Source organism: Oratosquilla oratoria, chromosome 4 (genome assembly GCF_046742065.1).
Source record: "Oratosquilla oratoria isolate Oo_2021 chromosome 4, ASM4674206v1, whole genome shotgun sequence".
Classification (NCBI taxonomy): domain Eukaryota; kingdom Metazoa; phylum Arthropoda; class Malacostraca; order Stomatopoda; family Squillidae; genus Oratosquilla; species Oratosquilla oratoria.
This window is the reverse complement of record NC_134780.1, coordinates 12,449,334-12,463,582: the sequence shown is the minus strand read 5'-3', so window position 1 is coordinate 12,463,582 and position 14,249 is coordinate 12,449,334. Positions and strand designations below refer to the sequence as shown.

Below are 14,249 nucleotides of genomic sequence, written 5' to 3'. Positions count from 1 at the left end.
CAATCAGTACCCTAATGTTTGGGTATTTTATTGTGTGTGGATGTGGTACAGATGAAAGTAAAAGTGAAGAAATAGGCAGTATGTTTGTGAGAAGAAAAATGGATGTGTTGGCATTGAGTGAAATTAAGGGGGTACGCGACACCTGGGGGGGTGAATTTGGTCAAGATATGGCATTTTTCAAAACTGTGTTCAAAATGTTCGTATACCACTTAGAAACAAATCCCGACAAATAATTTTTCAGCCGCGCGCAATTTAAAGGTCCTGGGTGAGGATTAAAGGGACAGATTTAAAGGCGCAACCCACACTAGAAGGAGGCGTGCCACTTAGGACCTTCAGGCGCAGCGAATAACGTTGAAATTTGATTGAATTTACACTCGCCCAGTGTATCAACGGCCAATACGATTGTGGAGGGGAAGGGAGGAAGGTGGAGGGAGAATATTTCGCCAACTTTGTGCGAAACTAAGCGTTAGTTACCGGCTAGCTCTGAAAAGGGAACTACGCATGTCTCATGAGCTCTCGTTGCAATCTATTACTTTAGCTAGTACATATTACTCTTTAGTACAGTCATCATGGGTAGCAAAAAGAACAAAAGAACATCACAATGATAAAAAACAGCAGTTAAAGATGGCAAGCAGTCAAAGACGACTAAAGATCTCACCACCTCTCACTCCACCACCGCCCTCACCTGCACCTCTGTGACGGTGACAGAGGTAAAGGACAACATTAGACTAAACAATTCAAAGAGGAAGATTAAATCCAAAGAAGAAAGCAAGAGGAAAAAGATCAAGGCTATACAGGAAGAAGAAAGAAGAAGGGACATCATATGATGCTGGAGGGGGTGCCCTACCAACATAGATTGGTGAGGGGAATCTGATGAGGAAAGAGAAGGCGCCCACTACTGGAAAATAAACCTCTTTCCAATGATTTAGATACCCTGAAGACCCCCAGCAGAGAGGTTTCATATGAAGAAACCGCCAAAGGTGCAAAAAAGCAAATTATATGATGTTGTCGTCTGTGCGTCGTCACTACTGTGACATACTTATACTTTAGTTTTTCAGTATTTAAAGTACTTATAATTAAAATATGTTGATAATTTTTACTGTACTTACTTATTATATAATAAGAATTAAGCCATGAAAAAATCAGTCAAATTGGTGAAACTATAAGCAAGTTACAGATATATTCATATTTCAAGTTGCCATATCTCCGTTCGATATTTTTCTACTTTTTTTTAATCATAAAAAATCTAATATACATTAGATTTAGATGAAACTTACAGGGAATATTACTTTTAGTAACTGCTAGGGCCGATCGTTCGAATATTTTGAATAGGATGAAAGAATTCGGAGTAATAATGGAAACAAGAGCAAAAAAATTGTATTTTTCACGATTTTTGCCAGACATTAAAATTGAAATGCCTGTATACAAAAGTATAAAGGAAATTGTTCAATTACTCAATGACCGGCCCTAGGTGTGCCTACTGACTAATCATAGCCAAAATATAAAACAAATTGGTCCACGTATTATGGTGCTGTGCACTTTTAAATGTCGCTACTGGTATACGTACATGTGTACATATGTACATGTGTACATGTGTACATACATCATTCTGCTTCACCTAAAATGTAGGCAATATGAATACCTATTTACCTGAGAAGTTTCAGCTCTTTACTCTAAATATTTTAGAAAATGACCTCCAGGTGTCGCGTACCCCCTTAAGTTGAAAGGGAGGGGCAATTGTGAGTTTGGGAGTGTAGTTGGGAGGTTCCCAGGAGTGAAGTGAGGACGAGGGAGGGAAGGGGTGGCTATACTAGTAAGTGAATAGATAGGTAAGCATGTAGTGGAGAGGAAGGAGGTTTCTTTAAGGATAATGTGGATGAAGGTGAAACTGGAACGGGAGATGTGGGTTTTTGTAAGTGCATATGAGCCTGGTAGTGAGAAGAGTGTAAAGGAAAGGGAGGCTTTTTGGATGGATTTAAATGAGTGCATAAAAGGATTAGGGAAAAATTGCAATGCAGTTATATTGGGAGACCTTAATGCTAGGGTAGGAAATAAACCAATAGATGGAGTGATTGGGAAGTGTGGAGTTCCAGGAAAAAATCATAGATGTGTCTCGAAAGAGAGTTGACAATAGCAAATACAGTGTTTCAGAAGAAAGTTGAGCATAAGTACACATGGGAGAGGTTGGTGGATGAAAGGGTGGTAGACAAAGCATTGATGAACTATATAGTGGTAACCAGGAGTATAGTAGGAAGAGTTGAGGATGTACATGTTCTAAGGGGAGAGAGTGGGGGAATATCAGATAATTTTTTAGTGGAAGGTAAGTTGAGAGTGGAGGATAGGTGGAGAAAGAGGAAAAGGACAGAAGGTAGGGAGGTACTTAGAGTGAACTGCTTAAATGAGAAAGAAAAGGAGTATAAGAAGAAGCTGAGAGAGGAGTGGGAGGGAGTGAAGGATTGAGTAGAACTAGGAGTGGAGGAGGAATGGGGATGGTTCAAGGAGGGAGTCATAAGGTGTGCAAAGATGGTGTGTGGAACAAGGAGGATGGGAGGAAATAGAAGGAGAGGTAGTGAGTGGTGGGATGAGGAAGCAAAGAAGGGTGTAGAAGAGAAGAAGCAAGCTTTCATAGATTGGTTACAGATTAGGATGAGGGAATCATATGAGAGGTACAAAGTAAAGAGAAGAGAAGTAAAGCATAAGATAAAGGAGGCAAAGAGGAGAGCAGATGTGAAATGGGGTAAGAGTATGGCAGAAAACTTTGAAAGTGATAAAAAGATGCTTTGGAAAGAAATTAAGAGGAAGAGGCAAATCAAGTAGAGAAAAAAAAGTAAAAGGTGCAGATGGAGAGATGATAATGGAAGAGAAGGCAGTGAGAGGAAGATGGGCAGAGTATTTTAGGGAGTTGCTAAATGTGAAGGAGGATAGGGAGGGAAAGGTAGTTGCAGTGGGAAGTGCTAAGAAAATGATTGTGATAGTGAGGAAAATGGAGGAGAAATAAAGAAAGATGTAGATGTAGTGAAAGCAGCTGTTAAGATGATGAAAGAAGGTAAGGCACCTGGGCTGGATGGATGCCATGCAGAATGTCTGGAAAAAGGAGGTACAGTTATGGTGGACTGACTGGTGAAGTTATTTAATGTTTGTTTAAGAGAGGGTAGAGTGCCAGAGGACTGAAGGAGTGCCTGTATAGTTCCACTTTACAAGGGAAAAGGGGACAAGTGTGAGTGTAGTAGTTTCAGAGGGATCAGCTTGTTAAGTGTAATTGGGAAGGCTTATGGGAGGGTCTTGATTAAGAGGATTAGAAGAGGAAGAGAGGGAGTAATTGGTGAGGAACAGTGTGGGTTTAGGACAGATAGGGATTGCATAGATCAGATTTTTGTGTTAAGACAGATATGTGAGAAAGCTATAGGAAAAGGTAAGGATGTATTTTGGGCTTTTATGGATCTGAAAAAGGGTTATGACAGGGTAGACAGGAAGGCATGGTGGGAGGTATTGCAAATATATGGGATAGGAGGAAAGCTTTTAAGAGCAGTCAAGAGTTTTTATGAGAGTAGTAGAGCTTGTGATAGTATTAGAAATGGAGAGAATGAGTGGTTTGAGGTAAAGGTGGGACTTTGTCAGTGATGTGTTATATCACCCTGGCTGTTTAATTTATACATGGATGGGGTGATGTGAGAAGTAAATGGAAGGGTAGTGGGACAGGGATTGGAGATGGTTAAAGAAAATGGAGAAAAGTGTGAGATAAGCCAGTTGTTGTTTGCTGATGACACTGCTTGTAGCAGGATCAGAGGAGGGATTGAGGAAGTTAGTGACAGAGTTTGGGAAGGTGTGCAAAAGAAGGAAGTTGAAGATAAATGTAGGTAAAAGTAAGGTGATGAAATGTACAAGGGGAGAGAGTAGCAGCAGACTGGAAGTGAGTATTAAGGGAGAGAGACTGGAGGAAGTGGATAGTTTTAGATACTTGGGTGTGAATGTGGCAGGAAAAGGAGGAGTGGAGGTGGAATGTAGATTGAGAGAAGCGAGTAAATGCCTTGGAGGATTAAAAAGTGTAATGAGAAAAAGACATTTGGGAATGGATGTTACGAGATCATATGAATGAGCAATTGTGCCAACAGCACTGTATGGGGCAGAAACATGGAACATAAGGGAGGAAGAGAGGAGTTTGAATGTGTTTGAGATGAGGTGCCTGAGAAGTATGATAGGGGTTACTGGGCTGGATAGAGTGAGAAATGAGGAGGTGAGGAGGGGAACAGGGGTGGAAAGGGAGTTGGGAGATAGGGTTGATGAAAGATTATTGAGATGGTTTGGACACATATAAATACAATTTTCATGCAGAAAGTTCCCTTTCAAAGTATAAAAGTCCCTCTATAACAGCAGGCTATTCAACAAAGCATATTACAGAGACAAGAAAATATTTTTTTTTTTAGCATTTTGGTCATGGGTTTATACTTGTTGCATCATTTAATAGTCCAGTTTGACCCTTTAATGGCATATTGTCTTTCTCATTTATACATCTCAAAATTATGAATTTAGTTGAACATTTTCCTTATGCAAGACTGCATCAGCTATATACATTCATGCAAGTTATCTCTTTTTTGGATATAAGAGAGCATAAAGCATCATTTTCTCAGTTGTTGCTAGGGTAGCAAAAGTCTACTTAATTTTTTTTTTTCCATCTCTCATTGTCTAGTTCATGATTATGATTCTGCAGAGTAAGGAGTAAGGTAGGGGAACATTCTACACACCCAAGAAATCCCTCCCCCATGGTAGCAAATGTAAAGCACATTTTATGAATCTGCACAGATTATGAATTATAAAATATGCAGCACCAATAATGAATTCATGATTGGATGTACAGATAATGAATCCAAGTGACATGCACACATAAAGATTCATAAAAATGTTAGGTTACATTCATAATGTGTATATGTCTAATTGATTTGTTATCTATGCACCTATTCATTAATTCATTATTGGTGCTGCACATTTATCAAGTAAAATCTGTGCAGATTCACAAAATGTGCATGGCAGCCTACACAAATGACATGCCTAGGCCTAAGCCCTATGACAGACTATGGAGCTGAATATGACTGCTCCAACTCTTCCAAGTTATGGCCTGTGTTGTTGGCCTATGCCAACACAGCATAAGACTAAGACTGTTATGACTGGCACAAGGCCTAGGCCAATGGCTATACCCCACACACCCCTGGCCCAGCCAGAGGGGTGAATAAAATCATGGTTAGGCCTATGGCCACAGGACCTATTCATTGATTAGGTTAACTCTAAGAATAAGATGATAATCTAGTTTTGTCTTAGGCCAAGCCGATCCCTAGACATACCAGTCAGTATTTCCTATTCTTTCTGCCCTGTGTCCCTAGTTTTCCTCTTACTGATCCTGTTCCTCCCCACTTTCTTCACTTCTATGGTCAGACTTCCCATTTTCATCATCATTGCCAAGAAAGTCAACTTTGGCATGATCAGTCATTTCTTGGATATCTTCTGACATTTGGCATCATATGGGCTCAAACATGTGGCTGGATGGATAATGAACAACCTCCTATGTCTAACTCCTCCTCTTCAGATTTAGTTAAAATCTGCAACATTTTTCAATAGAAACCATGAGCATGTTCACAATAATCAGTTCTAAGGTGGTATTATCTAGGTACAATGTTTGACTGCTATGACATTCTGCCAATGTGTGATGAATGGCTGTGCATCTTGGGGATCTTCAGAAATCTTCAGATTCTGCTCATATAAACATGTATTTTAATCAAAATATGACTCTTACAATGGTAGAATCAAACTGGGATAGTTAACAAAACCATTTTTAAAAGGGAGTGAGTGCCTTTAAAAAAATTACTTCATCTATTGCACTTTGGCCTTTAAAGGTGACTACACTTCTGAATAGGTTGAATAGCCTTTAATCCTTTGAGGAATGGAGATTTATTTTGGTTGAACAAAGTAGCCTAGCTTAAGGTGGTGAGGAACATACGCAAGAAAATGTGTAGCTGTACCCAGACCCTTCACCTTTTCCCAGTTTACTTGGTTTGTTGGAGTTGGTAGCAATCACTGCTAGGACTTAGAAAGTGTGGGACTTAAATCCATGACTAGGAAGATGTGAGACAGTGCCTCCAGTTATGTCACCAGCACACAATCTGGCATAAATCAAAGTAATTCTTAAAGGCAGTGACACTGCTTAGTGAGTGAGTAGTGTTTCATGAAATATAAACTTGTAGAATGAGCAAGTGCATGTATATTGGAGAACAATAAGTTTTGTTGTGTTTGTGCAGGGGAAATTGCGAGGAATGAACGAGATGACAGGGAAGGTCACGCTGGAAACTCAAGAAACCAAGAGCCTTATTGACAAGATTTACCAAACAGCCAATCTACGTCAAGTTGTGACTGCAAGTACTGATATTCTCAAGTATGTACCTAAGTATACAGTTTCATCTTTCCTCTAATCTAATTGATGCTTTCAGGAAATGGCTGAAGAATTTCTATACTATTGTGTAAAGTATAAAAACTCCAAAAGTCTACCTATATGATTAAAATTTGGGTGGTCCTCCTGTTAAAACCCAAATAGGTATCAGCATTGCACAGTTTTTGTTGTTTTAAGAGTTAAAAACTCCAGTACCTATGAGGGGACACCTCTAATCTGAATAAATTCATATGGCATCACCCAAAACAGTCTGTAACCCTCCTTGAATGCAAAAAAGAAACTCTTAGTTGAGTTGTTGTTATTGTTACCTAAACTGGCCAAGCAAGCCTGTCTCCCTGATGAATGCCATGGCAGGAACAGGGTTTTTCCCACAAATCGCTTATAGAGTGTATATTGTGTTGTTGGCTCGTGTGATTGTTAACACTACAGTTTTCCATAATGTGTTATATAGTATGGGGTGAAGCTTTGCATCCTGGACAGTTATCTGCAATGTGGTCCTCCAACCTCTTCTGGTAGCTTAGAAGGTTCTGGTGTGGCAGTGTCTATGTCATGGGACTGCCCCCAACCCCAAGAGTTGGGAGCCAAACTGACACAAGAATCCCTCACCACCATAAAGTGGCAATGATCCCTGATGGCAGCTTCAGTGACTTGGACAGTACCAGAAACCATATTGTAGTTGAGTAAATTCATATGGTAACATCCAAACTAAACAATTTTGTCCATCTGAATACTCGTAAAAGATATTTGGCCTTGATGGGTTCATTGAGACTTGACCCTCTAGCACCTAAGGTGAATAAAATTATTTGGGATTAGCCAGAACAAAATCTTTAAAGAGAGCACTTGGCCTGATGGTCTCTTTTATTATTATTATTATTTATATATTTAGTTATTTTTATTTTTCTAACTTACTTTTTACAAATTGAGTCATAAAAATTCAACTACATAACAAAAGGTTTCTTCCCTCTTATAAGGGAGGTAGCCAACCAAAGGCATGCACCCACCCCTCACCCACCCCACGTCCATCCAACACCCATTTGTTTTCCCTTTTAGCATAGCTCCTTGTATTTACCTAGTTCTATTATACAGGAATGGAGCTATGCTTGTAGTGACCCATCTTTGTATCTTTCAGCACCAAGTTTGTTCTTACATACATATATATATATACCAAAGGCTTTTTCCCCCTTACATGGGTGGTAACCAAAAAGAAAAAGGCATAGAAACCACTCCCACCCATTCCATCCCTTACATATTCCACTCCCCTCCACCCTCCTCGGTCAGAAACGGTGTCACAAGACTCAACACAACCACAGCAAGGCCGCTTCATTAATGCGGTGACCCCCCCCTCTCCATCCCCACATGCAGAAGAGAAGACAGGGAGAGATCCCTTCGGGCTGCATCAGATTATTTCTCTTACATACTTCCTCACTCTCCATCCCCCACCCACTCCCCCTCATGCATCACAGCATCATCCATACACAACCCTTCCCCATTCACCCCTATCCTCTGCCCTCTCCCATCCTTCCTCAACAGACATTCCCCTCTTTTGTAATGCCCCTTTCACTCCATCCATCCATTTCATCCTAGGAAGCCCCCTCATATTCACTCCTTCCACCTCTGCCTTCCACACCTCTTTTACTAATCTTTCTTCACTCATTTTTTCCATGTATTCAAACCATCCTAATACTCTTTCATCAACCCTATCTCACAACTCTCTTTCCACCCGTTCTCCTCACCTCCTCATTTCTCAATCTATCTAACCTAGTAACCTCTATTATACTTCTTAGACATTTCATCTCAAACACATTCAAATTCCTTCTCCCTTACTCTCTTATGTTCCATGTTTCTGCTCCGTACACTGCTGTCAGCACAATCACTCCTTCATATAACCTCCTCTTAGCATCCATTCCCAGATGTCTATTTCTCATTACACTTTTCAATCCACCAAGGCATTTACTCGCTTCTCTCAATCTACATTCTATCTCCACCCACACTCCTCCCTTTCCTGCCACATTCGCACCCAAGTATCTAAAACTATCCACTTCCTCCAGTCTCTCACCCTCAATGCTCACTTCCAGCCTGATGTCACTCTGTCCCCTTGTACATGTCGTCACCTTACTTTTGCCCACATTTATCTTCAGCTTTCTTCTTTCACACACCTTCTCAAACTCTGTCACTAACTTCCTCAATCCCTCCTCTGATCCTGCTACAAGTGCAGTGTCGTCAGCAAACAGCAACTGGCTTATTTCCCAATTTCCACTTATGTGGAAATTGGAGCACATTGGAGGACTGAGAGGCAAACTGCTAAAACGGATGAAATTTTCTTTTTAAGGAAAGATACATGAGGACAGTAGTAAAGCATGTCAAGATGGAGAACAATAATGAGCAGAGTTCCACAAGGTTCAGTGCTTGCACCAATAATATTTTTTGTCTATGTCAATGACAGGATGAAAGAACATGTTTGCAGATCATACAAAAATCATCAGAATGTGAAAAATGAAGAGGATGGTAGAGTACTGCAAAAAGATCTAGATACTTTTTTTTTTTTTTAATGGAACCAAAAATGGGAAATTAAGTTCACTACCAAAAAATGTAAAGTACTGGGAATTGACAGTAGTGGCAAAAGACCATCCTTAAACTATTTCTTGGGAAGTGAACCCATTATAAACGCAAAAGAGGGGAAAGGTTTGGGAGTGTTGATAAAAGACATTCAGTCACCTGACAGACATATCAGCAGGATTGTGGGAGAGACATGCAGACTACTGTAGAAGATCAAAGTGGCATCTCACTATGTTGATGAAGAGGTGGTATGATCCCGACACAGTGTGAAGGATATGAGCAAGATTGAGAGAATACAAAGGGCAGCAACCAAACTGGCCCCCAGTCTGGCAAATAAACCATATGAGGAAAGAATGATAGCACTGGGTCTGCCAACTTTGAAAGATCAAAGAGAAAGTGGTGATATGATTACAGTATTCAGGTCACTAATGAGGATAGATTGCATTGATAGGAAGATTTCCCGATTAAGGATGGGAGGGATTTAAGAGGTCATGGGAGCAAATTAAGACCATGTCAATGTGAAAGGATGTGGAGAAATACAGTTTTCCATATAGATGCATAAGTACTTAGAAAAGCTTAGGAAGTGATATATCCCAAGCTCAAACAATACATGAGTTCAGATCTAAATATGATAATTGGAAATCAAAGATATAGATTAAGTTGGTACTGAACATGAATTTGAGTCTAGGTATTATAAAAAAGAATTAGGGAATAGGAGGCAGAACCCAACAAGCATTACTTTTCCTGTCCTGTGTAATAAAATTAGGTAAATACACTGCCAAAGTAGCCAAGGAAACTCTCAGGTTTAACCCCTTCCATACGGTGCCGCACACGTAGGCGTCATGGACTTAGATCTCGGTGGCAGCAGACAATGCCAGCCGTACGACGTGTCGTAATAATACTCGCATCATAAAATATAGTCACCGCTTATATCGATCGTTCTCTCTTCACCCGTGAATTTTGATAACCATAGAAAATGCGATTACAAAAGAATTAGAAAGAATTTCATTATGGAGGGGCGACTACAATAAATATAATCAAGACGCCGATATGGCAGCCTCGCAAATACACTCGCTCCCCATGACGCCTACGTGTGCGGCACCGTATGGAAGGGGTTAATGTCCCATGCAGTCAGGAAACTGAAAGATAGCAAAACTTAGTAAATTGAACTGGGCTGTGTAGAAAAGAAAAAAGAAGAAAAAAAAAATGAGAATCCCTTTGGATAAACCATAGGACGCTGTAAAGCCCTGCAATGCATTTCAGTCACATTAAAGCTGGCAATCAGTTGAGTGATAAGTGCTGTACACTTTATGATGAATTGTGATGTCATACAGATATTTTCATCCATTCTCTGCTTCATGTACCCTTTAACATTAGTAGTGACTATACATACACATGATTTAATTTGTCTTTAAATAAGCTTTTCCTCTCATACCTCTCTCTTTACAGGTTTGGTGGACAGACAACCTCAGGGAAATCCCTTGTTCTTGTGAGTTTGGCAATCCCAGAAAGCAAGGAGCCTGCCAGTCTTACCATCAACTGTGAGAAGATGGTGGTATCCTCTATGCTTCTTAAAGATTTCCAAGAAATGTTGAGTAAAGTATAAATGAAGGATAGGCTTAACATACACACACACATATGTGTGTGTGTGTGTGTATATATATATATATATATATATATATATATATATATATATATATATATATATATATATATATTATTGGAGAAATAAAGGAACAGATTCTCTTGTATGCATGCAGAATTAAATATGACCACATTTTTGCAGTTGGGAATTTTCTTCCTTGTATTTTTTAATTTCCTAACTTGTTTTTGCATTTGGGGGAAAAGCAAACACCAGATCACCTGGTGTAGCCATATATTATTTTCCACATTTCATCTTCAAGGAAGCATCTTCAGGAATTATAGATCTTTATCAGTGAGTTACGAAATAGTATTAGTATATATATAGACGAAAACGTTCGGTATTCTTTTCTTTTATTTTCCAAATGGTTTCTGCAAGTATTGTTGTCACGTGTGCTTAGTGATTTGTTTTGCATATATATATATATATATATATATATATATATATATATATATATATATATATATATATATATATATATATATATATATATATATATATATATATATATATATATATATATATCTCTCTATATATATACACATATATACATCTTATCAAAACAAAATTTGATTACCAAGGAGGGTACTTATGATATTAAATGTGTACCCCAACTTGTCACAGCCTGCTTATATATCTTGCTAACCTCACCTCATTCATAACATGTGGGTTGACCTGACATATGATGATACTAATATGGATAGGTATGACAGAGTGGGTGGGTAATTAGTAGGGTGGCAGTCAGAAATGTTGGGCTTTGGACATTTTGGGGCAATGCAGAATTAATAGCTTCAAAATTGTCATATTTAATTATGCATGCATGTATGTATGTGTATATATATATATGTATATATATATATATATATATATATATAGATATAGAAATATATATATACATAATGTTACTATAAACACGACATCTATCTTTCCACTGCTAACTGCATTTTCCTTCAGTAGTATATTGTGGGAAGGGGGGATGTATTTACTTAATTGTAGTATACAGGAAAGGAGGAACACTCATTGGGTCCCATCTCCTATTCTCTAGTTTTTAACATACCAAGTCTCAAATTCATGTACAGTTCCAACTTAATGTATATCCTTGATTTCCAGTTATCATATTTAGATTTGAGCTTGTGCGTGTATATGTGTATATATATATATATATATACACACATACACATATATATGATTATGTATATACAAAGTCCTCTGTAAGGGGCACCGTCCTAGCCTCCTGACGGAGTTCATAATGTTAACCGATTCATCAATCATATATATATATATATATACACACTGGTATATATATTTACCTAGTTGTATTATGCAGAAAGGGAGCTATGCTTGTGGTGACCCATCTTTGTATCTTTCAGCATCAATTTTTTTCTTAAATCTTGAATTTTGCACACACTGTTTCCTATCTAATTTATTCCTTTTTTATTATTATTATTATTATTATTATTATTATTATTATTTTTTTTTTTTTTTTTTTTTTTTTTTTTTTTTTTTTTTTTTTTTTTTTATTTTTTTTTTTTTTTTCCAGATCTCTTCTGTAGTTATCCTTCTTTTCTTTTCATGGCCTCTTGTTTTTCTGTTGTCCCATTTTGATAAATCATCTCCATCTAGGATTTCCATTCCTTTCATGATTCTATAGTCAGATCTCCCCTTACTCTTCTTTGTTCCAGAGTTGGTATTTCCAATTTGAACAGTCTTTGTGTGCGTGTGTGTGTTTGTATATAGATATGTATATATATATATATATATATAAATATATATATATATATATATATATATATATATATGTATGTATTTACCTAGTTGTATTTTACGGGACTAGTGCTATGCTCGTTTTGACCCGTTTTTGTATCTCTCCACATCCAGTTTGCTTTTGAATTCGTGTATAGTTCTGGCATTAACTGTTTCACTGTTCAATTTGTTCCAGATGTCAATCACTCTGTGTGGGAAACTGTTCTTTTTCAGATCTCTTCTGTAGCTGTCTTTCTTTAGTTTCTTTGCGTGTCCTCTTGTTTCTCTTTTGTCCCATTTTAATAGATCATCTCTATCAAGAACTTCCATTCCTTTCATAATTCTGAAAATGGTCAGCAAATCGCCTCTCTCCCTTCTCTGCTCTGATGTTGTCAGTTGTAATTTCTCCAATCTTTGTTCGTATGTCAAATTTGATAGTGTAGGTGCCATCTTAGTTGCCGCTCTTTGGATTCTTTTTAATTTCTTTGTTTTTCTTTGTGCTAGGTACCCACATTGATATAGCATATTCTAGTTTCGGTCTTATCAATGTAACAATTAATTTCTTAACCATCTCTTCATCCATGTAGTTGAATGCCACCTTCATTGATCTTAACAAATTGTAAGTCTCTCCAAATATCTTGTTTACATGTTTGTCAGGTGTCAAGTAACTTTCTTTACTTCTTCATCTCCAATCATATATTTTCCCGAAACTATTTTTGCCTTTTCTGAACTCCATTATGCTACATTTCTTGATGTTGAAATTCATTTCGTATTTCTGACTCCATTCCCATACTTTATGTAGGTCATCTTGTAACGATCTGCAATCTTTTTCTGTTTTCACTCTCTCGAGCAATTTAGCATCGTCAGCAAAGAAATTCTTGTAACAATTCACTCCTTTGTCCTCATTTATGTATATGGTAAACATTATATATGATTGATGATGATTTGGTTAAATGTCACAAATCCCCCCCCCCCCTTATTGGGAGGCTAGGACAGTGCCACTTACATTGGACTTTGTAGCATGGAATTTAATGAATTGTGCCCTTAGTTCAACTCCCCCGAGCAGGGTTCGAATATATATATATGTATATATAAAGTAATTAACAAATTTTGTGAAAATTTTTTGTCTCTGTCAGAAAACAATACTTTGGGGTATGAATATATGCATACACCTTTGCATACAATTCCACTGGTTCACTAGTGCTTTGGTGTGCTCCCCATAATTACTTTGGTTGGTTAGTGAACATTTTGGTTCAAGAATGGAGTCATGGAGCGAACTAAGATGAGTTTGGTCTATATCACCTTCTAAGCTATTCCACATATTTATATAGATGTATAAATATGTGGAATAGCTTAGAAGGTGATATAGCCCAAGCTCAAATACTACATGAGTTCAAATCTAAATATGATAATTTGAAATCAAAGATATAGCTTAAGTTGAAACCATACATGAATTTGAGACTAGGTATGTTAGAAAATTAGAGAATAGAAGACAGGACCCAGTGAACATTGCTCCATTCTTGTATACTACAGTTAGGTAAATACACAGATGATGAAAAAACTCATCGAAACTCTGATATGTCCAAGAGTGGAATATGTATCAGTAGTATGGTCCCCACACAGAGTGAAGGATATAAACAAGATTGAAAGAATACAAAGGGCAGCAACCAAACTGGTCCCCAGCTAGGCAGATAAACCATATGAGGAAAGACTAAAAGAAAATGCCAACTGAAAGATCAAAGAGAGAGGTGATATGATTACAATATTCAGGTTACTGAATGGGATAGATTGCATTGACAGAGGAGATCTCATGATTAAAGATGGGAGGGCCTTAAGAGGTCATGAGAGTAAATTAAAAAAGACCAAATGTTG

General features: G+C 37.8%; 1 protein-coding gene across 3 annotated transcripts in view; it reads left to right on the top strand.

Annotated features, from left to right (window-relative positions):
* rb (adaptor related protein complex 3 subunit ruby) overlaps positions 1-11,052 on the top strand; it is a 77,722-nt gene extending 66,670 nt beyond the window's left edge. For all 3 annotated transcript variants that reach the window (XM_076183481.1, XM_076183482.1, XM_076183483.1), the window contains 2 exons: positions 6,288-6,421; positions 10,442-11,052. In XM_076183481.1, the coding sequence (XP_076039596.1) occupies positions 6,288-6,421; positions 10,442-10,598 (291 nt within the window). In that variant the 3' untranslated portion in view covers positions 10,599-11,052. The remainder of the gene's footprint in view (positions 1-6,287; positions 6,422-10,441) is intronic.
* The last annotated feature ends 3,197 nt before the right edge of the window (positions 11,053-14,249 follow it).